The 24,830-nt window shown below is 35.9% G+C and overlaps 2 protein-coding genes across 8 annotated transcripts in view; both read left to right on the top strand.

Annotated features, from left to right (window-relative positions):
• The window catches only part of rxrgb (retinoid X receptor, gamma b), a 24,891-nt gene extending 10,945 nt beyond the window's left edge, over positions 1–13,946 (top strand). For 2 of the 7 annotated variants that reach the window (XM_016499396.1, XM_016499395.1), the window contains 9 exons: positions 7,330–7,562; positions 9,397–9,541; positions 9,649–9,828; positions 10,335–10,495; positions 10,635–10,764; positions 11,949–12,081; positions 12,216–12,307; positions 12,834–12,939; positions 13,035–13,945. In XM_016499396.1, the coding sequence (XP_016354882.1) occupies positions 7,380–7,562; positions 9,397–9,541; positions 9,649–9,828; positions 10,335–10,495; positions 10,635–10,764; positions 11,949–12,081; positions 12,216–12,307; positions 12,834–12,939; positions 13,035–13,182 (1,278 nt within the window). In that variant the 5' untranslated portion in view covers positions 7,330–7,379 and the 3' untranslated portion in view covers positions 13,183–13,945. Of the gene's footprint in view, positions 1–7,329; positions 7,563–7,864; positions 7,944–8,796; positions 9,114–9,148; positions 9,221–9,396; positions 9,542–9,648; positions 9,829–10,334; positions 10,496–10,634; positions 10,765–11,948; positions 12,082–12,215; positions 12,308–12,833; positions 12,940–13,034 lie in introns of those variants that run through there. The other 5 variants (XM_016499400.1, XM_016499394.1, XM_016499393.1 and 2 more) reach the window with 5 other exon arrangements.
• Positions 13,947–14,896: 950 nt separating this feature from the next.
• LOC107698394 (LIM homeobox transcription factor 1-alpha-like) lies at positions 14,897–24,277 on the top strand. The gene is made up of 8 exons (XM_016499401.1): positions 14,897–15,022; positions 15,574–15,754; positions 21,183–21,400; positions 22,174–22,355; positions 22,699–22,776; positions 23,099–23,183; positions 23,684–23,842; positions 23,931–24,277. The coding sequence occupies exons 2-8, from the start codon at positions 15,576–15,578 to the stop codon at positions 24,065–24,067; spliced, it is 1,038 nt and encodes a 345-aa protein (XP_016354887.1). The 5' UTR covers positions 14,897–15,022; positions 15,574–15,575; the 3' UTR covers positions 24,068–24,277.
• Positions 24,278–24,830: the final 553 nt, after the last annotated feature.

Here is a 24,830-nt window from a genome sequence, read left to right as displayed (position 1 = left end):
TGGATCCGTCTGGACGAAACGCCTATACGATACAAAATGTATGCATATACAGCTAAACGCGTCTCCATGTGGACGGGGCCTTAAGCTGGCTAGTGTGACCCTTAATCAGTTTTTTTCATACAGATTCGGGTTTTAATTTTTTTTTTGCAACAGGATAGTCTTATACTGTACACCACTGCTTTTAAGTTTTAGATTAAATTTTTTTTTTTAATGAAATTAGAAATGTTATTTTTGCAAGGATACATTAAGTTGATCAAAAGTTACAGTAAACAGTTTTACATTTGTTACAAAATATATTCATAATTTCCACAAAATTAAACAGCACGACTGTTTTCAACATTGATAATAAGAAATGCTTCTGCTGAAAATTCAGCTTTGCCATCACTGGAATAAATTACATTTTGAAATACATTAAAATAAAAAATTTCAATTGGAATAATATTTCACAGTATTACTGTTTTCCCCTGCAAAGAAATGCAGCCTTGATAAGCATAAGAGACTTCTTTCAAAAACACTAAAAAAATCTTAGACCAACCAATCTTATACCAGTGAGTTCATCCAGTGAAAGACTATTCATACCCATTAAAAACTGGCTTTAGTAGTCTTTTTGACCAATTTACAAAAATAATCAAGTAATTTGTTCATAAATCAGACAATTCTGCCGCATATTGAAAGATATTTTTGCAGCCAGTGAAGACAATGAATGGAGAGACGTGTTGTCTTGACAGCATTCAGCTGCTGCTTTTGAATAGTTTTCACACTCACTTAGGATTTAAAGTATTCAGAATCTGTTACTTTTAAGTTCATTTTGATAAACAAGATGTCTGGCTGAACACAGTTACTTCACAAACTCTTGTGTAATGTTCAGTGGAACAGTCCCTGCTGATCTCTTCTGATTGTTACATTGTGACATTAACAGGGGTCATCAAATGTAAGATGTCACAAACATTACTCAGGTTTTTTAAACAAGTTCATCCTCAGTGCTTCAGAATATCAGCTATCATATGATCACGATATGATAGGATGTTTTGAAACTGATTAATGTTCCTTCATTTCCTGTGAAATTTGTTTGCAAATATCAGCTTATCTACCCAGTCAGCATTTTTATGATGACCAGTTGTAGACTGTAATGTTTAGTGTACAGTATTGTCTGTCCTTATTTTACTTCACTTTTTTGTGTGACTATAAAGCAATCGTCAGCGTAAGTTATTTTAAATGAGTGATGCATGTGACAAAATTTGCTTGTTTTGAATGCAATAATAGAGAGGTTATTACAGGACACACTCAGAGTTCATTGACTTCATGCCTAGATGTCTCTTTACTTGATACTCTATATTATTCTTTAGTTTTCACTTCACTCTAGGGTTTTGATGGTGAGGAAATTTTCCCACCGGTTAATCGACGTGTGACAACACCGGTAATACCGGTATCACCGTGGGGGGCGGGGGCGTTCCCTCTTTTTGTCGCTTTTAAATAGCTTGTAAAAGCGGCATGCCATTTTACTTTCACTTTCAAATAGCGGCAATTCGGCGTAAAGCAATTGTTCGTTTTTAGTTCGTTTGAATTTTCACTATTTTCCTCGCTTTCCTTCGCTTTTAAATAGCTTAAAAGCGCCATGCGCATTTTACTTTCACTTTCGAATTAGCGGCAGTTCAGTGTCAATTGCTTGAATGCAACAACAAAATACAACGTCAAACTCACTTTAGTCTATATATAAAACATAGAACTTTTATTAACAAAACAAAACAAATAAAAATACACCATGCTATAGGGCAGGCTATGCCTAATATAAAATAACAAATAACTTACATAAAGTTTAAAGAGGTATACAAAACTGGAAATAGGCTATGTAAACATGTATAATATATAACCAAATAAATAAGAAACGTAGAACGTTTATTAGCCAAACGAGTAAGAAAGCTTGGCGGCACAGCATATACCTTGATGTCAAATAAATAAATAAATGACACAAAGTTTAAATAAAGTAAAAATCAGCAAACAATGTGGAACCAATTAAATAAGAAACGAATGTTTAAAAAAACTTCCAAAATCACCTTAGATAAACGGCAAAAGTCAACAGGCTTTTCAAAAGGAAAAACAGGCGCTTTTGCATTTCGTTTTGAAACTAAATTATCGCTCTATTCGCGCTTCACACTGGATCTCACAGCGCTGTTTAGTGCTGCTCGCGTGACCGAGTAAACGCATCTGCAGTTTGAACTTTGAGAGGATAAACACGACGGTGGGGGTCGGTGCCGCGGTGGGCAAGTGACGTAACCGGTGTTGCGGTGTATCACCGCCAGCACCGTCTATCGCGGCAAGCCTACTTCACTTTTACCTTTTCAAACACTGACTTGTTATCCACATACAGCAGCAGTTATAGGTAGGGCTGGGCGATATGGCCAAAAAAATTATCATCCGCTTTTGGCGCATAAACATTATATCGAACATTTATCGAATTCTTCATATCGTTTTATCGAGGAAAATTATACCGCGATAATTATCGTTATCGAATTATCGCCCAGCCCTAGTTATAGGCCTATGTCCTTTTTGCAACAGAACACACACACCCAAACAAATCCTACAAAAAATACATTTCATCATTAAGAAAGCACTCAATACTGCCATAAAATAAAATCTCCACATATCCCAGACCTCCTGATGCCTGCATGAGTCCAGCTCATTTTCACCTCTGTCAGCGATTCTAGGGACATGAGCATGAACATACTGCATTATTATAGCAGTTCTGATAAGAAAAGCATGAGCTTGTGTGTCTTTGTACATCTGTGTGTGTATGTGTGTAGCATAATTAATGCTTATTTATTTAAAGCATGGTGAATGAGATGTTTAGGTAGTAAAGATAATATTGTTGCCAGCTACATAATTTAATTTAAGTGTGTAGGTTAATTATTCACATATAAACGACATTGTGTGCTGATAAACTAGTTTATGATATGGTTGATTAAGCGATATTGGTAACTGAAGTGTGAGGTGTGTGTGTGTGCAGTCCTGGGCTTTGGAGGATTATGGACACATGGCGGTAATCAGGGTTGATTTAATGTCCTGCAGCTCTCTACGGCAGACTGGGATAGAGTGGGACAGTGTCCCGTTTCTCCATCACTTCTACCCCCTTCCACCTTTTTGTGTTTGTTGCCTTCCCCACAACCCCCGTCTTCTTGACAGGTGGTTGAAAATATTTGTCAGTGATGAGAAGAGTGTATAGTGTCATTATTGATCAGATGTCAACTTCGTTTAGGGCAGAATTAAGTGATTCAAGAGATTTTGTTTAAAATTGGGGGGTGGAACCTGTTGTCATAACCACTGTTTATTTCACGCAGTGGGTGTGTGTTTGTCTGTGTGGTTCCAGCCAATAATATGCTGCTAAATCTCAAAACTTACTTTTGGGGATATCCTGTTATTTAGTATTATACAATAACCAGCAAAGTCTAGTTTAATGCAAGTTTTTGCATTTCGACTTTTTTTGGAATCACTTTCAATATTGTTTTATTCTGAAAATGCTAAATGTTTCTTTTAGCAATAAGGCTTGCATTGTTTGTAGCTAAAGTTAATGAATAATATGTTATAATTAAATAATTAAAATAAAATCAATAAATGTATGTAATTGTAATTTTCTCTTAGGAGACAACATTGATTGTTTTTCTCTATTTCATGTTTTGCATTTGTTGGGTCAGTGGAACAATATTAACAAACCATCAATTAATAAACAGTGACAGAAAATGTTAAATATTTTAAATTACTGTATGCAAGACAAAAATTCTACAATAAATATCATAAAATATCGAATAAAATAAACATTAAGCAGTCGTTCGTGATCTTTCCCTCTCTATATCATGTCCTTTCAGTCAACATGTTTTACAAGTTAGTGTGTGAGAGGCTTAATGAATTAGAGCCCTGTTGGAGACTCCACACCTCAGCTGACCAGTAATTAACAATTAAAAGATTTTAACTATACCTCTCCAAATCCTGTTGTGTTCCAGCTCATGGAACTGATGTTACAGGTCTGCTGTTCATTGAAACTATACACAGCTTTCTCTGTTTTTAGTGTCTGTGAGGATATTGATTACAGTTTGTTGTATCAAACATGCTATGGTGGTTTATGTATGTGATTGTGCCCGCATTGACCTGTGCGATTTTGTGTGGTCTCCGCTGAACTTGATAGAAGTCTAAAGGCTGCACTTTGCTCCCAGACAGCTGTACAAAGGTCATGGGCACTGCCGAGAGTCATTGTGAAATCCTGATGCCTGAATGTCTGGCACATGGACGTCTCAGAAGAATAAGACCTGAAATATCAGCTAAAGGTTGAAGCATCTAAACAAAGTTTTTTATAGACCTTATGAAATCTTATGACCTTATGAATCTGCAGAGACAGTGCTATTGTAACCTTGTCATGTATAGGGTGTCAATTATACTTGTTATACTTGTAGCAACCCTCTACATTGCGAGTAAATCACTCACATATGTGACTAAATCTTCACTCTGGGGAATGGCTAATACATTCTCAGATTTTACTCGCCAGTGTGTGAGTTGGAGGCTAAGGCCCAATCCCAATTCTATTTTATACCCCTTCTCGGCACCCGGTGTGGTCTTCTGCTGCTATAGCCTATCTCATGTGTTTTGTGTTCAGAGATGCTCTCCTGCATACCTCGATTGTAACAAGTGGCAATTTGAGTTACTGTTGCCTTTGTATCAGCTGACAGTCTGGTCATTCTTCTTTGACCTCTGGCATTAACAAGACTGCCACTTTCTAAATAATTTCTTTTTTTTTCGGGCCATTCTCTGTAAACCCTAGAGATGGTTGTGCATGAAAATCCCAGTAGATCAGCAGTTTTTGAAATACTCAGACCAGCCCGTCTGGCACCAACAACCATTCCACGTTCAAAGTCACTCAAATCCCCTTTCTTCCCCATTCTGATGCTCGGTTTGAACTTCAGGAAGTCATCTTCACCACATCTAGATATAAAAAATTTACTAGCCAATGGCGATTCAATTGCCAAGGTGTCCGTAGAGGGTTGTTGTAATCAACATAAAACTAAAACTTTGGAGTGAAAGGTTGAAAGCATATATTGTGGAGGAGCCTTTACGTCCTTCTCTACCTCACAAAAACATTGGTGTTGATTTGATCATGAAAATTAATTTACAATATAATTTTTTTTTCACTGTCAAGTTCAGCTCTGTATAAAGATGCAGTACCAAAGCCATAAACATTCTGTGACAGCATTGTTTTCAGCCTTAGGGAGTCTGTATTAAGCATTGGACTTCTGTGGTCTGTTTTAAATGTAATGGATCAGGTGGGTCATTTAAGGATAGGCCGACGTGCGGACCACAGTATGACCATGTTTCCGCCCTACCAAAGGCATCTTGGCCATCTGTCACAGAATTTCCCCCTTCTGCCCAGAGTCTGGGACACACACACATGCAACCATGCAGCTTGGAAGAATACAGACATTGCAGACTGTTTGTTTTTAACATACTACAGTGTTTAAGCCTGGTTAATAAACAATAAATCGTGGATTTGGTCAATTTTAAGGAAAAGAAACAGCAAGATAGAGAATTATATATTACAAAAGAAGCTAATAATAAGGTGCAAAACTGTAACTGGGTCAGTATGCATTAAAAAGGTACTAATATTTACACTTTAATATGTACTTTTAAAGCACTAATATGTACCTATAAGGTAATGATATGTACTTTTTAGGGGTAAAGATGTACCTTAGGGTACTGACCCAGTGACAGCCCTGTACCTGTACCTTCTCATTTAGCAAGTTTATGAGGTGCATACGACTACATTTCCCATCATTCTTAGCATTAGAAGGATAAAATGTGTATGACTTGAATTACAGAAAATGATTTAATGGTTTTGTCTTTATTGTTGTATATTATGGTATAGTACTTTAGTTTTTAGCTTGATAGCCATTTAGTAAAATACAAGACCTAAAAGAACTATATTAATGCACTGTTTTGACTGCTAAACTCCATTGTCCAGTGCAGTGACATGGTAGTTTCATGTAACTTGTAGCACTCTGTTGTCTCTTTCTTCTCATTTACTAAAATAATTTCAGCTCAAAGCAACATTATATGTTCGTTTATTTATTTGGTAAGCAAGCAGCCATATAGTAAGCAGGATATGGTGGAATCGTTAGCTAAAAATAAACCACTTCAGGGTGACAAATCCCCTTCACTTCATGCCGGGCTCTTGATCACCCTGTCTGGGTTTATTTTGCAATAATACATTAGCTGTAGCCTATATTGAAATAACCTGCCAGAGATAAACAGTTACAGTCGCCTTGTCAGAAGATCTGACCAAATCATTGATAAAGCTTTTTGTGTTGCACATCTCGATAAAAGCAACTGCTTGAAGCTGTGTTCATGTTAATTTAATCTTAGATGAATTTGATTTGATCTTCATCTTGATGAATGATGAAACCAGGTAACGGATTGCAACACTATCAGTATTGGCAAAACGGTGCAACCTTTGCCCTGTGTGTGTCCTTGTACTACGTTAGATAGATTATATGTGTTTGTGCCGGTACAAACTACCATTACCAGGTACTCGTATGCAGCACTCCATTAGCTGTGGACTGAATGGTTAAAGCAGCAGGGCTTAATGGATTCTCTTAGTGAAGTGTCCTCTTACATTTATGTACTTAAACAGCATATTATTTCATTTAAGGCCTTAATAACGGAGGTAATTGATGTTCTGCAAAGTCATATGTTTCCACAAGTACTCAATGTTCCTGTGGGCACGTACTTACCCTGTTCTCTGATGTCTGTACATGCTAAATAAAACATAGTATGCGTCATGATATATTTATAGTTTGTTACACTGACCTGTATGATTGTTTGGTTTATACATTACAAGTTAAAGATTTGGAATAATTCAGATTTACAATTGTTTTTTAAAAACAAAGTCTCTTATGCTCACCAAGGCTGCATATATTTGATAAAAAATACAGTAAAAACATTAATATTATGAAATATTATTACAGTTTAAGAAAACTGTTTTCTAATTTAATATATTTCAAAATGGAATTTATTCCTGTGATGCAAAGCTAAATTTTCATTAGACATTATTCCAGTATTCAGTGTCACATAATTAAATTGTGTCAAATTAAATTTCATAATATTACTGTATTTTTGATCCATAAATGCAACCTTGATGAGCATAAGAGACTTTATTCAAAAACATTAAATATCTTGATACATTTTTTTTTAATTGTGTCTATGATCGATGTCATCAGCAATCATTTTAGTGCTAAATTTGAATTGCTCCTGTCATGTCTAATATTAATCTCTCTTTTTGTCTCTTCACAGACACTAGTGCTCTTAATTCACCCCCCTCTCAGCCGCCACCCCTGAGCTCCATGGTGGGTCATCCATCCGTCATCAGTTCGTCCCGCCCTCTGCAGTCGCCCGTGAACACCCTGGGCTCATCCATGAATGGCCTGGCCTCACCCTACTCGGTCATCGGCCCATCTCTGGGTTCACCGTCCGTTTCCTTGCCCTCTACTCCCAGTATGGGCTTTAACACCCTCAGCAGCCCACAGGTAAAACGCTTCCCATAATTCTGTACTCTCTCAGACTGACACCAACCGAAGACAATAAGATCTTTCCTGCAAATTGAAATGTCACTCTCTCTCATAAATTAAAATTTGCCTCTTGGCAGTAATAGCCTATATGTACCATCTAGAGACAAGTGAGGTACAAAGATGTACCTTTTAGCTTTTGTACTTTAAGGTGCCGACCCAGTGACAGCTTTGTACCTTTATTTTCTGAGTGTATGGATGCCCTGGTGTTAAAAGAGGTCAGCTTATGTGCGTCTGTATGTGTGTCTCATTTCTCCCTGGAGGCCAGAGAAAGCCATTGACTCAGGCTTTTAGTCCAATGAAAGGACATCAATAACTATGAACTTACAGTATATGGGGCAAGTAAGTGAGTGTGTGTTATGAATCATGATAGACATACAAGGTCTAAATGTACTTGAAATTATATTGAAATTAAAAGAAAATGTGTAAAAATCTTGTAATGCTGGTAGCATGTGGCATTAATTGTGCATGGTGATTCTTATTCTGAAATCCTGTACATGGGTGTTTCTTTTTTTGTCCCAGGTGGATTTCAATCTTACCAAAATAAAGGCAAAATTCCCTCAAAATAAAATTAAATAACATGTATTAGACTTTCTAAAACACTTGGTGATCAAAGAGTGAAATAATCATATTTATTGTGTGAAAATGGGTTTTTACTTGTTATAACAGAAGGTAAAGAAAAAACAAATAATATCAGACAATTTTGTTGTATTATTTCCAACCAAGCTGTAATTTTGTCAAGTTATAAAAAAGTGAGAAAGTTTCATTTTGAAAAGTGTTTAGAGTTCATAAGCTAACTTTGAAACTTGCCATAGCGAAAACAAAGTTTGATATTTAAAATTTAATTTCCATCACTATAATTTCTGTCAAAGAATGTTATCAAAACCATTGTTATTTTAATATCATTTATATGCATGTTTACTATTACAGTATTATCTACAATAATATTTAGATTTAGCTTTTTTCAGTTTTTATTTTAAAGTATGTTTTGATGTGATTTTTTCATCTTATTATATTTATTTATTTCTCTAAAACTTTGGTTTTATTTGAGTAATTTTAGTACTTAAACTTGTTTCAGTTATTTGCCAAGTCAACATGTCTTATTTTCATTTAGGTTTGAAGTTTTTCATGTAATATTTGTCCTATCAGCATTATTTTTCAGCTTTATTTTAACTAAGTTTTAACTTTTTAAATTTTTTAATTGTTAACTTTTTTTAAGTTTTAATTTTTAAGTTTTAACAACACTGTATCAAACATTTGAGATATGGCGGAAATTACAGTGTGAAAATTGAGTGTATTTTTTTTACACTCCACAAAAGAAGCAGCCATAAACAAACGCCATATACAAACACAGAAATCAACAAACATTTATGCCAGTAATTCACTGAAAATAAGGCTCACTGAATCATATTCCTGATTCCACTTGCTTTCTTTATGCCTGAGGTATGGCCATGTACTCCCACCTACAGGATGAATGCTGCAGTGCAGAAAACTACATGTGATGGAAAAATGGTGAATTCTCCTGAGAGTGAGGGAGACACAAATCTCCCCTCCCCTTTGAAATGTTATGTCAGCGCTCTCACAGCTACTTGTGTAATGGCCTTGCAAGGTTGGAGTCTGTGAGTTGTGCGTTTGTGAGTGTTTTCTTGGGTTTGTTTGTGTGTGTGTGTGTGTGTGTGTCTGCTGTGCTGAAAGGACACAAACAGTCTGCTGCTGTATTGTGACATAAAGTCTACTCCTGATTACACTATATAAGCTGTTTCCGTCTCTCCTCACTTCTCTTCCTGTCTCACAGATGAACTGTTTAAATGTGAATAGCTCAGAAGACATCAAGCCTCCACCAGGATTGGCTCCGCTGAGCAACATGAGCAGCTATCAGTGTAGCAGCCCTGGATCCCTCTCCAAACACATCTGTGCCATTTGTGGGGACCGATCTTCAGGTACAACAACACAGGGATTGTTTAGGTGTTGCATTTTGGTTTGGTTTGGAAGATAATGCAAGATACATCTCTATCTCTTCTGAGGTTCAGTATGGTTGTGTTTGCAGGGAAGCACTATGGTGTTTACAGTTGTGAAGGTTGCAAAGGCTTCTTTAAGAGGACCATCCGAAAAGACCTGACCTACACGTGTCGAGACAGCAAAGAGTGCCTGATCGACAAACGCCAGCGCAACCGCTGCCAATATTGCCGCTACCAGAAGTGCCTGGCCATGGGCATGAAGCGGGAAGGTTTGTATTTGTGGGTTTTCTATCCATAAATCAATGATTTTTGAATTGCCTTTAAATTCCTGATGGGTTTTGTTTTGTTTTGTTTTGTTTTGTTTTGTTTTGCTTTGCTTTGCTTTGGTGTTTTGTTTCGGTTTGGATTTTTGTTTTGTTTTGTTTCAGTTTGGTGTTTTGTTTTGTTTTGTGCTTTTTGCAGCCTTTGTGGCCAGAAGATATTTTATTTTCAACACATATTAATATCATGCTTTAATTATTATGCTAAATAACATAAATATTAGTATATTATATTATATTATATTTCTATATAATCTTACATTATATTGAATACATTATTTTGTACATTTGTTCTCTTATAATATCTAAAATAAAATATAAAATAAGTACAATATCTAATATAACAGATAAAAGTTATACAAATGTGAGATTTCTTAAATCATTTTTAAATGTCATAATCATTAATTACAATGATTTATAATGTACTCATTTCCTTGCTCTGCTGGACCCCACAGCAGTCCAGGAAGAGAGGCAGCGTGGGAAGGAGAAAGGTGATAATGAGGTGGAATCAACAAGCAGTTTGAATGAAGACATGCCTGTGGATAGGATTCTGGATGCAGAACTTGCAGTAGAACCTAAGACTGAGACATACACAGAGAACAGTCCAGGCAACTCAGTAAGACAAAGACATTTATATTTATTCATATACCATTTGCACAGTACATACATGCTGACTTTAGCATTCTTTGATAAAGTAACAACTCAAATACTCTCTCTCATTCTTTCTCTGTCCTTTTTTTCATCTGGTCTCTCAGACAAATGACCCAGTCACTAATATCTGCCATGCAGCTGACAAACAACTGTTTACTCTGGTGGAGTGGGCCAAGAGAATACCTAATTTCTCTGATCTGCCTCTGGATGATCAGGTCATTTTGCTTCGAGCAGGTATATGACACTCATACACATGTATAAAACATATAGATATAGATACGTTGCTATTAACAAACAAGCACTCTACGACAACACTTTCAGGTTCTTCTGTCACCCCTATAAGAGCTGTTTTAGATTAGCACTTCATTTAAATTGTGTCATTTGGACTTTCCATCAAAGTTGTTGGATCAGGAAAAGCTTGGGAATTGACACAAAATATGATACATTTTAAAGAGCTTGTCTGATTTTATCCATTCGAATGGCTGACTTTGTCTTACAAAGCACAACTATATGACAAATATAAAACCTATGATCAAACAGGAACCAGTTTCATCAGCATCATTGTCCGAATGTCTGTACTAGGTCCTTGTGAAATTATATGCAGATAAAAATTATGCAATACTGATCAAATACATATTTTGCATTTATTTTGAAAACATAACTGAAGTAGTAACAGAGAGGATATTATGGCTGAAATGTGCATTTAAGCTGTGAAAATGCATATTGCACACCTAGATTTTTGTATGTTGCTGCTGCTGTTGCCATTTATCATGCCACATTTCTTCACAAGTGTTTCTTGTAAAGTGGCATCACAATAATATCATCTTTATGAATATAAAACTACCACCAATGTTGTGTTAGTATTATTTATGTACTATTGTTGTATTTATTAGTATTTTTAAATTAGCATTTTCATTTTAGTTTGAGTTTTAGTACTTAATTTGCTTCTGCCATTTTTTATTATTTAAAAAAATATATTTCTATAAAATTTTTATTATTTTTATTTCTGTTTTAGTAATTTTAATACTTCAACCTAAATGTCTTTATTTCAGTTAGCTGCCAAGGTAGAAATTATTATTTAAAAAGTATTTTAAGGTTACGTTTTTCATCTAATATCGACGTTTTATTTCATTTCAGCTTTATTTCAATTCAATTTCGAAAATGTTTTAGTAGTTTTGTCTATAATAACTCAGGTCAAAGGTCAAAGGGTCAGACAGAACTGTGTTGGTTGTGTAAGTGGGAATGCTGCCCTCTGTTGGTCAAACACTCCACATGCATTCATGAAGTAGCCATCACAGTACATCACAAAGCCTTGCTAATGAAGAAACCTGTTGAATTAAGAGAGGGAGAGATACAAATGCTTTTTTTCCCTGCTATTCATGTCATTTATTTTCTTCATGTCATTTTTCTTCTTACAGGATGGAATGAGCTTCTCATTGCTTCATTCTCTCATCGCTCAATCACAGTTAAAGATGGCATCTTGCTGGGCACAGGCCTCCATGTCCACAGGAGCAGTGCTCACAGTGCAGGTGTCGGCTCCATTTTTAACAGGTGACTATTTCCACCTTTAACACCTCTGGATTAATAAACATATTTGTTTGTTTAGAGAATGATCATAAATATGTATCTTTATTTTTATTACAACTATTGTATTCAAATGACAGCTTTGTGTATTTGTGTGGCAGGGTATTGACTGAGCTGGTGTCTAAAATGAAGGATATGCAGATGGATAAGACAGAACTAGGCTGCCTTAGAGCCATCGTCCTCTTCAACCCTGGTGTGTCGCTCATTGCCATTTATATACACTTGTCTGCAGTGTATATGGCAGAATTTAAAATAACTGTTTATTTACATTACATTCCAAATCCCCCCCCCCCCCTCCTTTTTGGAACACCTTGGGAATTGACAGATTATAATGATAAACTCTAATTGTGAAGACCTTGACTGATTTTTTATCTTAAGCACATATTATATTATATTATGTTATATTATATTATATTACTCAAGTTAAAGAGATAGTTTACCCCAATATAAAAAAAATAATATAATATAATATAATGTTTTATATTATAATAATAGATAAAGAGATACTACATGTTTTACCCAAAAAATTATATATATTTTTTTATTTTCTTTCTGTCGTGAAACAAAAAAATTCTATAATTTTCTTTTAAATGCCTTTATGCACTGCAAAATGTAATTACAGTGAATGGGAACTTTAATAGATTAGATGTAAAGACATGTGTAAGATGTTTTGATAGACTGAGTATATAGTTAATCATGCAGATTGTCTCTTCTCATAGACGCCAAAGGCTTGTCCAACCCAGTGGAGGTAGAGGCACTGAGGGAGAAAGTTTACGCCTCACTGGAGACCTACACTAAACAGAAATACCCTGACCAGCCTGGCAGGTAAAGTCATGTACATGTTTGTTCAGTAAATACTGATCATGTCTCTTGCACATACTCAATTTCACCTGCTGTCTCCCTCCCTGCCTGCTTTACAGGTTTGCTAAACTTTTGTTGCGTCTTCCTGCCCTCCGATCCATCGGACTCAAGTGTTTGGAGCACCTATTTTTCTTTAAGCTGATTGGAGACACACCCATAGACACTTTCCTAATGGAGATGCTGGAAGCACCCCATCAGATCACGTGACACAAGTTCCAACGGACCATTTTTTGTACATATTCTTATGTGACTAATATAATAACGAACTTGTTTGAAGATATTGCAGTACGCTGCATATTTTATACCAAGCACAAATTATTATTCTTTTAAAAAAATATTGTCAGGGGAACAAGAGGAGCAAGTCTCAAAATATACAGATTAAATTAATTTTACTGGTATGGTTTTGAGAAAAAAAAATTCTGTAAATAGCTAATATCAGGTATTCATTGTGGCAAGACAATGCAATAAAGAAATTATATTTTATTCAAGGAATGTTTATCAACCCAAACAGTAATTTCTAAAATGAAGTTTAGAATTATGTTCAAAATAAATATTTAAATACTATGTCCTTTTTTTTTGGGGGGGAAGAATAAAAAATAATGAAGGAGCTTGTTATTTTCTGTCCTTATTTTACTGGAGTATCTAACTTTTTTCCCTGTAAAACCAAAAGCCTTTAAAGAGCAGGCGATTGTTTGAGATGTGGTGTTGTCCAATTTTAAATATCTCAATCTCAAATAAATGACATTTTAGCAAAACACTGCATCATATACCTTATCTGGCGCAGTGTGTTCCGTCCGCTAGATGGCGCCATTTTACGATTCAAACCATAATTGAACTTTAACGTGTGGCTGTGGTGGCTTTCTCATTTTCAGTGTGGAAAGGCTGTGATTGCTCTGAAGCTAAAACAAGTTCGAACTGTCATGTGGGAAAGTAGAGTATAAGATTTCTTGCCCAAACTTTTGATATCTTAAAATATTTGTATAAATGTATTTCTAAAATATATCTAAAAAAATAAGCTTCATTCTCATTAGCTCATTTTAAATCGTATAATCTTTATGTAATCTGTGTTCGTTATACGTATGTTTAAGAACAGAACATATTTTATGTTTTTTGAAAACAATATAAATTGGTCATATAAATCTCTTAATCAATTACAAGTGATTTGTTTTTCTTTCATGTAATTAATTTGTCAAAATTCAAATAAACTAATTTTAGGTAGCCTATATGGTCGGTTCTGGTCATGGCACTATAATATAAACTCCAAACAAATGTTTAGGATTTACTTCACTGGTTGTCTGTTTGGGTTATATCACAGAGAACCCAATGATGTGCATGTAAAAATCATATTCGTTTAGAAATTACCCTCTTTTTCAGATTATTTTAATATGTTTTTTTGACATAGCAAAAACAGTAGCCAGAAAGTTATTGTTTAAGCTTAGCCCCATATTTTGTCATATACTACATTTCAGAACAGCTACTGTTATCCAGTATGCAGAAGAAATTGTGAAAAATGCAATAAATCTACATATACAATTAGCAGCATTGCACCCCATTGTGAATCTATGTTAAATGTATTTAATTAGTTTTTTTAAATGCACATTTCTACCCCAAGCAGAATTAATGTAACATTTTTCAGGGCATGTTTGAACCGTCAAGTTTATCTATAATATATTGTATAATAACAATAATAATTGTAATCAGTGTTTAATCAGTCAGGTTTTTTTAGCAACTGAAATTGCCTTGGGGTCTCTTAAAACCAAACAGGGCATTATTGTTCAAAATTCATGTTTTATTTTTTTTTATTCTTTTTTTAGAGTTCATCACAAGTTGTAAAGAAATGGCTGTATACTTACTCTCTAGTCTACCTGATGGAAGAGATTTGTGTGTGTGTGTGTGTGTGTGTGAGAGAGAGAGAGAGAGAGAGGGAGAGAGAGAGAGTAAACGACGCACCATTTATTTTCATATGGAGCTTTTGTGTGCGTTTACAACTATCTACGCATCTGTCGAAAGTTACACGGGGCGGCAAAAGGATATTTTCTCTTCAATGGTAGGTGGATGTATGTCTAATTCTATAGCATTTTTTAAAGTTTTGGTAAAGTTTTGTCATGTACAGTATAGCCTAGAAGCCTAAAGTTACTGGTCTTGATAAAACATGCTGACATGTGACAGTAATTAATGTTATGCGCATTAACTCACTGTTATTTGGATGTCTCAAGTTTCTTTATGTTTGACTGAATAATCTTAGTAGAGATGAGAAGTAAATATTTGAATGAAACTCACAATCAAATCTCATTTGTTCACACTGTAGCCTATTTCTGCTGGTCTTTATCGTTTTTGTTATTTTGTAATGCTCGTGGTTGAATTGAGTTTTTTTTATTTTGTTTTTCAGTATTTATTTTTCCAGTTTTAAATGACATTAAACTTTCTTTTATTTTAGGCTACTTTCACATTTTCTTGTTATAGCTACAGTTTTAAAAGGATGGCTGCTAAAACAATATACAATTCTGTAAAGTACACATAAGACTTTTTGTTTTTGTTTAAATACAATCGCATGAAATTACACCCTGAGGTTATGGATTATAAATGTCTTTTTTCCAGACATGTGGAGAAAGAGCGTGTGTGAAGGCTGTAATGAGCTCATCCGGGACAGGTACCTGCTCCGCGTGCAGGACGGACTGTGGCACGAGCGCTGCCTGCACTGCGCGTCATGTCGCGAGCCTCTGAAAGACACCTGCTTCCTCCGCAACAAGACACTCTATTGCAAGCGAGACTACCAGAAGTAAGACTCTACTTACTACTGTTTGTGTAAACAATGATTTCGTTTTATTCTAATTGAATTACTATTTGAAGTTCAACGCGGGAAAATGTGACGTGAGTCCAAGGTAGTCGGAAGTTTCTTAGTCAGATGAAATTACAAATTGACTGCTTGAATTTTCTAGAAATGCAGTTGAGAGTGCGGTGGATTATTTTTCCCCTTTGTAAACATTTAGAGCTCACAAGAAATAACCATCAGTTCTATTTCTCAGCGAAATTAAAAATAAAGAAATTAATTTTATTATACTTAATTTAAGCACTGCAACAATCTGCAACAATCACTTACATTATTTTCCAAAGAACATTTTAATGATTAATGCACAGAAATAATCTATATGTAAATATCTCAGTGGATACTTTAAAGATAAAGCCAGTAAAATGTTATTGTTAAGGTTTCAGTTCACATATCTAACCACTCTCTAGTAATGATGCAGTAAATAACTTTAAATCTTTTAAATTCCTATTTACAGGCAGTGTTGTTTATTTGACTCTAATGTTTGGATGTCGCAGGCTGATTTATTTACTTTCTGTTAAATTAATTTTGCAAGGCAACTTTTGTGGCTAAATATAATTTTGATTTTATTATTTTTTCTTTGCAAATATTTTAGTCCTGAAATGTCACATCTGCATGCAGTATAAAATTACACATGCACTATTCTGTTAGCACATAACTGTATACCTGTTTACACAAACAATATTTTTCTAGTCCATTTTATGAGTGTTGGTGTTTTGTGAGTGAGAGAGAGACTGTGTGTATTGGGGAACTTGGCACAGAACTCCTGAAAGACAAGGTGACTGCAGGAGAAAGGGTCGCGGTGGGCCATGGAATGCGAGGAGGCTTTCACACACAAACACACACCGTTAGATCACGAGGACAGCACTACTGACACGCTGTCAAGATGTGTTAAATTAGCAGGACCCATCGGTGTGGCAACGGCAAGCTGGGGACAGCATATGGCCACACCGACACGGTGCACGGACCCCCTACTACCCCCAAAACTCACTCTGATTTTCATTCACACACTCATATGCACATTCTCACCTCCGTATAAAAAAAAAAAGTGTGTGAAGCGACACAGCGCAATGACCCGGAAAATACAAACGAGTGCAGTTATGGACACTATTTGAGTTCTGATCACCATCTAAAATTCTCAAGTTTAATTTCAATGGCTGATGTATCTGTCAAAAAGTTAAAATTTTCAACAAAAAAGCTCTGATTTCGCCAAATCCCATAATGCATACTCACATTAGGAGTCTATCAGCCGAAGTAATAATAATGGAGAAGTGACCACTGTGCTCTTAATAAAAAGGCTGAGGCTGTGTGGAGGATTGGGCCATATGTTCTGGGTAGAATATGAGTGTGTTTGTGTGTGTGTGTTGGGGAGGGGGTATATGTAGAGGGGATCTCTGCGTGTGAAGTATGTCAAGGCATCTGGATAGGTTGGTGCCCAGTGGTGCCCCTGCTTGATGCCCGTCCGACCGTGAGATATCTGACCTGACCAATTAGCCACATATGCAGTGCTTGGCTGGCACTCCTACCCAGTAGCCCAGTGCTTAACTGTGGGCTCAGGGGTGGAGAGCACGCTGACCCAGCACTTACTGACCAGGTTAAGGAGCAGCTCTACTGTAAATGGGTCAGCAGGCAGGTACTTCACTGTTTTATAATGGTGATCAATTTAATTTGGATTTCAAGTGATGCTTAGACTTCTAGGACTAGTAACTTAATAATAGTAGCAATCTCCAGACTTCTTACTGTTTTATGATGAGAAGAGTGAGTTTCTTTAGTGATTCCCAATTGCTTAATTTCTCTCAAATCTTATGTAAGTTTACTTTGTTAAACATTTATACTATTGTTCAAAAGTTTGTGGTCAGTAAGATTTTTTTCTCAAAAGGGCTGCATTTATTTGTATCAAAAATAAAGTAAAAAGAGTAATATTGGGAAGTATTATTACAATTTATATATATATATATATATATATATATATTAATATATTTTTTTATTTTAACATATTATATTAATATATGTAATTTATTCCTGTGATACCAAAGCTGATTGGGTAAGCTAAATGGAAAGCAGCCACTAGGAGCATAAAATATAACTTACTGTGACCTTTATTATTATATTAGGACTATCAAATATTAAAATAATTAATCCAGTGATTCAGATCATTTTAATTATTAAAATAGATTTTTATAGTTAATGTCACATTTTTAAAGATAATTAAATTCTAGCATTAAAAAAATGCACTTCTGTCAAACATACCATTTGGTGTCATTCATTATAGAGAAAAGTTTGCCTTCAAAATGAAATGAAAGCTCAGGTGTCTTGTTAAAGGTAGAAAACACCTGTCAAGTGTGTTTTTCACCAGAAAAATTTTTAGTTTAAAAGTAAATTATTTCTAATAATGTAAAATGTAATCATATTAATGATAATGTGAAATGATATAGATTACAATATATTACGTGGAATACATTTCTAATTTAATGTCCAAAAAAGGTTTGAGAAATAGATTCAGGCTCTGATTCAGCAAGTTGCAATAATATATCAACATAAATGCTTCCAGATCAAAATAGATTTTTTTTTTTATCTTGTCAATGCAACCATTAACTAAATTGTAGCTATGTATACTGTATCTTTATCTACTGTATCTATAATACACAAACATGCAATTGGTATGCATTCACATACCACAGATGCTCTTGAGTATAATGAGCAGCACTTTGTTCTGTCCCTCCTACTGAACCCCTAAAGAACTTGCAGCGGTTTCCACAGCAACCCCAGGGCAACACTAATAGTTCTCAACAATGCAAGGCTTTGGGATGTTTCAATTCATACTTATCAGAGGAGGAATTTTTTCTGTCTGCATGTGAACACACTGCAATGCTCCCATGCAACTAGCTGAGATACGCATACCAACAATAACACCCACTGATCTATAGCCAAAAGCTTATAATTGGTACAAATTGTAAAAGAGAAACACAGCCGAAAACTTATCTTAATGCGTGAACATACAGTAATCATGGCGCTATTATTTAAAGAAACAGAAATAATCAGTATTTCAATACTGTCTGTGCTTGAAATGGAAACCTCTTATCCTATATAAATAAAGGTGACTTGACTTGACTTTTTAGCATTAAGACACCTCAGGTAAATAGGGTAAAAATTTTAACAGATATCAACACTTTCCCCAGTTGATTAATCACAGTACAGAAGTAAGTTTTCTGAATTATTATGTTTAAATATATTACAATTGATGTGTTATTTAATTTGATATGCACTAATTTACATACATTTCCAGAACAGAAATCTGAGCATTTCATTTGCGTTTATCTTTTTATCACTCCATACTGAGAAAAAATTAATTTTCACCACGTTTTTAGAAATACAATCAGGCAAATATTATATGAACAAACCTGTAAAAACCTACTAGAAAATTTGGTGTAAGTGCTACGTTTTGGTGCATTTTAAGAAAACAACCTTTGAAGATATGTATTGTAATTGAAATGTGAAATTGAAAGTATAATAAAATAATTATTTAAATGTGTGTTTTGTCTGAAAAAAGATATTATAGAAGCAAAATAACCCTTAATATCAAAATTGACTAGTGCATGAAAAACAATTGTTTTGCCTGTAGTGTCTTGTATTAAGGAGTATCCTGTCAGCCCAAGTCTGAAGCTGTCACACCTCTTGGGGTCATTCTCTCTAAGCCTCCCTGTCACGCTCATACCAAACCTTAAACTACAGCTCCACTCTCCGTCCCCCCCCCCGTCCGGGCACGGAAATCTCAGGCCAGTTTGACAAACAGAAAATGTGGTGTCTGCCAGGGCAGGACAATGGCAGCGAGGCTCTGGGCCAGCTCCCTCCTTTGTCTGGGTTTGGTTAAGTCGAGTTAAGATCATTCCCTGGACCGGCCTCGCCCACCGGGAGGCGTGATTCTTTCCCTCCGTCTGGAGCCACGGCCTGCCGAGCTCCTTTCTCCCCCCACCCCGGGAGTCCTGCCCCGGACACAGTCGTGGAGCCGGCCGCCTCTGTCTAACCCGCTGAAACCCAGCTCTGGTTGCCAGGCGCTAAGATGCACACTCACCATGCTGGGGGTATGCGTCTGCATGGCTTTTTTTGGGTGGAGGGGACATGGCAAGTTCTTGTCTCACTCCTTGATGGTCTGGGCGACTCAGCAACATTCTTGGAATCTCTGATGGTACATCAACATAAAACATTCCAAAAGAACAAAATCATTCTTTGTACTCTTCATCAAAAGATTTTAAAGCAACTGTGTAGTTTTGTGTATTTTTGCCACCCTACAGTTAATATATTGTAAATATATCAGTCATAATTACAGCTGTACCAGAGATGGACCACCCGAAATCACATACTCTCTGAGTAGGTACCTCTTTTGAATAAGTAATAAGTGACCATTAAAAAGTATGTTCTATATAGTATGAATGTGATCCGGATGTACTACATTAGTCATGTTGTCATTGTTATGTGACCTACCAGGGTCAGTTCAGTTGCATTGGTTCACAGGCATTCACAAGTCCTCTCTCAGGGTATCATGGGATAGTAAAATGTCCATCAGATGCGCACTTCAGAATCTCGCAGGAAACAGTAGTAGTTTGCCTACTGTTTTATGAATACTGTGAATTCGTACATACTACTATGTTCACATACAAATTTTTCACCTTCTATATTTCAGATGCAGCCATGGTCTTATTATTGGGAGATAACAAGGTCCATGGCTGTACCATTGGAGATAGCGTAACGGCAATTTGGATGATGTGTGCCTTGATAACCAATCACAACACAGCCTTGACATCATTGAATTTGTTGTGTGAACATCAAATATTGTTTGCAGATTCCTTAGAAATGAATGAGACATCCGTTAACAAAATTGTCCATGTCTTCTCTTATAAAATCGATTGGGTTTTTTTCAGTGTAGACAATAAAAATTGATCAATCCAAAACAAATGTATAATGGCACATTAGCCGATAAGCTGTCGATTCATTAAACGATAGGCTGTTTTTTTTCTCAAAAGCAGTTTATTCTGTATAATGAAGTCTCTTCTCCATTTGCATCCATTCAAAAAATTTGGCCTCTGGTCTGCTTCTCTTTAGGCTTTTCCTTACTAACCTTGGAGGCTTGCCTTAAAGCGGCGTTGGCTGTATATGTGCATTTGTTGCTGCCATAAAGCAATCCAACATTTTCACGGAACTTCGTACACGCTCACCAAACGTACAAACTCCCAGAGCAGACATTTAAAGGAGAATGTGGAAAATTAACAGAACACATTCACCTTATTAAAAGTCAGCGTGCCATTTGAAACTGATGTTTCATACGTATACAGTTGCTTTGAGAAATGCATATTAATTCATTCTTTCTCTCTTTTCCTGTCAGGTTGTTTTTGGTACGGTGTAAGGGCTGCGCAGAGGTCATCTCTCCGGCCGAGCTGGTGATGCACGCAGGCACTGCGGTTTTCCACCTGCGGTGTTTCTGCTGCTGTGTGTGCGGCTGCAGGCTGCAGAAGGGAGACTGCTGTGTGCTCACAGGGGACAGGCTTTTCTGTGCCAGAGACTATCACAACCAACTGGCCAGCCCGACCACCTCCGACTCAGGTATTGTTTTAAAACAATCCTGGTCCTGGAGCACCACGGCACTGCTCATTTTATATGTCTTCCTCATCTGATACACGGAGTAAGGTCATGGTGCCTCTGCTAATGATCTGATAATATAAATCAGGTGCTTTAAATAAAGGAGACATCCAAAATGTGCAGTGCTGGAGTCCTTCAGTACCAGCATTTAGCACACAATCCCACTGTTTTTACACACATTCTGGTACACCATACACTCACTGGCACTGCAATGCTTACACTAGATTTAAGGATGAAGTATATGTATTAAAATAGTACTAGTGGTAATAAATACAAATAGAAAAAAGTAAAATATATTGTTAATAAACTATATGAATAAAGCAGAATATTATAATGCTATAAATTAATAAATAATATTAATATATCTGAATACATTGAGAGAGAGAAAGAGAGTATGGCAATATATAGTATATTTATATAGAATAGAAACCTTTTGTGATATTGCAAATGTCTTTACTGTCACTTTTGATCAATTTAATGCATAGTTGCTGATAAAAAATATTAATTTCTTTAAAGAAAATCCTACTGACCCCAAAGTTTTGAATTGTAGTATAGATGCCCATTCATAAATCACTATTTTCATTGTATTTTTAAGATACTTACGAAATCATTTTTACTGTTCAAACAGATATTGGTCGGCTTTAGCTTTAGTTTTTTATAGTTTTTTTATTATTATTATTTCTAGTAATGATCTGTTTGCTGTTAAGCATTACATACCTCTGTTTCCTTAACTACAGGTAAAAGTGAAGATGGTGAGGAGGAGGACGATGATGAAGACAACATTAAGACCACAGGGGAGTCTAACACAATAGAAGACATAGAACACAAGAGACCTAAAAGGCCTCGTACCATCCTCACAACACAGCAGAGACGTGCTTTCAAAGCTTCTTTTGAGGTCTCATCCAAACCATGTCGAAAGGTCTGCTATTTAAATAATAACTGAATATAAAATATTTAAAAAATATAACAATAATTAAACTACTTCAGATAAATTTGTCTTGTGTAATAGTTTAAGAATCTCATTAAAGCATCAAGCTTGGTTTTACTTCTATACATTAACCGTTTGTTTTTTAATGTTTCTTTTACTGTAACATTTGTGAAGGAGGTTTTTGTGCAGCCGCAGCTGTTCTGGACTGCATTGCTGTATCTATCTTTGTTGATCTGATACTCCAATGTGGGTCAGTTCATCAGTTAGCCTACATGACCCGTAGACCATGAAGGTCACACTATGGCTCTCTCTCTGTCTGTCTCTCTTTTGTAAGGTAAGGGAGACGCTGGCAGCAGAGACAGGATTGAGCGTACGAGTCGTTCAGGTCTGGTTCCAGAACCAAAGAGCCAAGGTAATGTGATGCCCACCGACACAGACAAACACACTCATTGAAAGAGCATCAACTTATGCAATTGATAACAGACCTCTTTCTGCAGTATATGAGCTTGCCAATAAGGAAACAAGCTGTGTTATTGCCTCGTGTAGGAAACTGATGACATATTATGTATAGATCCCCTTAGATTAGACTTGGATTTCCTTTCAGGGTAGCGCTGTGTGTGTTTTCTGCCTTCCTTCGCATTATAAAGGGATATTTTCTCTTATTAGTTTTCTCATTACTATATGTGAACATGTTTTTATTATGTCAATCTCTTTCACGCTCATTGTCTCTGTAGATGAAAAAACTGGCAAGAAGACAACAGCAGCAGAAGCAAAGTGTGTCCCCTCAGGAGAAAAGGGATAGCCAATCACAACACACTGGTATACAAAGTTCACAAAAGTTTCATGCTTTGCTTCCTTCTAAACACCACTTAAAAAAATGTTTCATGCTTGTAATTAGCACTGCTTTTAACCATGGGTTATGTAAACAATGCCATCCTAGCTAGAATGTTACAGCCACAGTTGTTTAGTAGCAAACAACCAAATCTGAACAGCGCATGTCTCATTAAATATTCTTAAGCTTTGTACAGTGACAGAAATTTCAGCTGTATTTTGTTCCAACTTTCCCAGCTAACAAACACATGTTGTAAGAACGTTTTGTTAACGTTCCCATTAGGTCATGAAAATGTTATTTCTTCATGTTTGTTTTAAAAAAACACATTTTTTTCTTGGTTATGCGAATGAATGTTAGAGAAAAGAACGGAGAAAGGGAATGGTCAATTTTATAATTTTGCATTATAAACAGTAGGCTACTTTTAATTTTTAAAAGGCGAGAGACTAATGACTGAGAAGTTCTTTTCTTGTCATTTATATGACCGCAGCGCCCTCTTGTGGAGGTCTGACTGCTGAGCTGGAGTGTGCAGGTTCATATTCACTTACCCAGCAGAATATCAGTCTAGACTCACAGAGCTTCAAACTGGACCCCTTCAGACAAGGCCTCACTCCTCCTCAGATGCCTGGAGACCACATGCATCCCTATGGTACAAAACACACACTAGCCTCACAAAATACAGTGAAAATGCAGTGACAAATACTCTTTGCCCATCCCATTTCTTTCTCTCTTTATAGGTTGTGACACACTCTATAACGATAGAGACAGTGACTCTCTGTGTCATTTTGGAGACTGTATGTCATCCAGTGAATCCTCCCTATTAACACCCATTGACCGGTTGTATTCAATGCAAGATTCATATTTCACCTCTTGAGCATCATTCAGACAGCTTGGGAAAGATATACTGTATGAGGAGGGAGTGCGTGTGTGTATGCATGCTTGTGTGTATTCTGCTTATGCATGTTTTAGGGTAGAAATGGTGGTGACTGTTGACAATGAAAATGCATTGTGATAAAAATGTTCTTTGTGTAATTTGTATTTATTATTTTATGGGTGTAACTGAATTACAATAAAATGCTTATTGACTGCACAACAGCTGTACTTTCAGGCACTTGGTATTTGAAATAGCCAAAGAGCTGCCAAGATTGCTTCTTGATTCATTTGATTTTGTTTTTAACTTGAATTGCCAGGGGCATAGACACTTTTTTCCTGCAGTGATATTAGTGATAAATCTTTATACTGTATGTCAGTGATGTCAGTGCAAAAAGATCTGAAACTGTTTGCTCACTTTGATTCTTTCGGACAGTTCACTCATGCACTGAATCGTTTGCAGCAGTTTCTCACACCAAAATAGTAATTGGGTATTTTATAAGACAGAAAACACAAAGACCGCAGGATGAGGTGGATATTTATCCATAATCCTCTGCAGAAAACAAACATTGCAAATATTTTCTTTTGTGTGTCAAAGACTCAATTTGAACGACTCTGTGCTGTAGGTAAAGTTGATTTATTTCCATTTACATCCAAAACAGCAATTAAAAATTAAAAGTGTATCAAATGTAGGCACACTTTTGTGATAGAGGTCCGACTCCTGAGCCCCAATACAGATGAAAGGCTAAAAATGCCATTGTTTGTAA

The sequence above is a fragment of the Sinocyclocheilus anshuiensis genome, unplaced genomic scaffold (genome assembly GCF_001515605.1).
Source record: "Sinocyclocheilus anshuiensis isolate Anshui unplaced genomic scaffold, SAMN03320099.WGS_v1.1 scaffold1746, whole genome shotgun sequence".
NCBI classification, from domain to species: domain Eukaryota; kingdom Metazoa; phylum Chordata; class Actinopteri; order Cypriniformes; family Cyprinidae; genus Sinocyclocheilus; species Sinocyclocheilus anshuiensis.
Note: the sequence above shows the minus strand (reverse complement) of the source record. Positions and strands in the feature narration are given on the sequence as shown.

What these genes read in the sequence shown, in the direction of transcription:
- LOC107698394 (XM_016499401.1), top strand. Translation starts at nt 15,576, where the DNA reads ATGTGGAGAAAGAGCGTGTGTGAAGGCTGTAATGAGCTCATCCGGGAC. An exon ending in TGCAAGCGAGACTACCAGAA is followed by an intron (nt 15,755 to 21,182) that starts GTAAGACTCTAC and finishes TTTTCCTGTCAG; the next exon opens with GTTGTTTTTGGTACGGTGTA. An exon ending in TAGCCAATCACAACACACTG is followed by an intron (nt 23,184 to 23,683) that starts GTATACAAAGTT and finishes ATATGACCGCAG; the next exon opens with CGCCCTCTTGTGGAGGTCTG.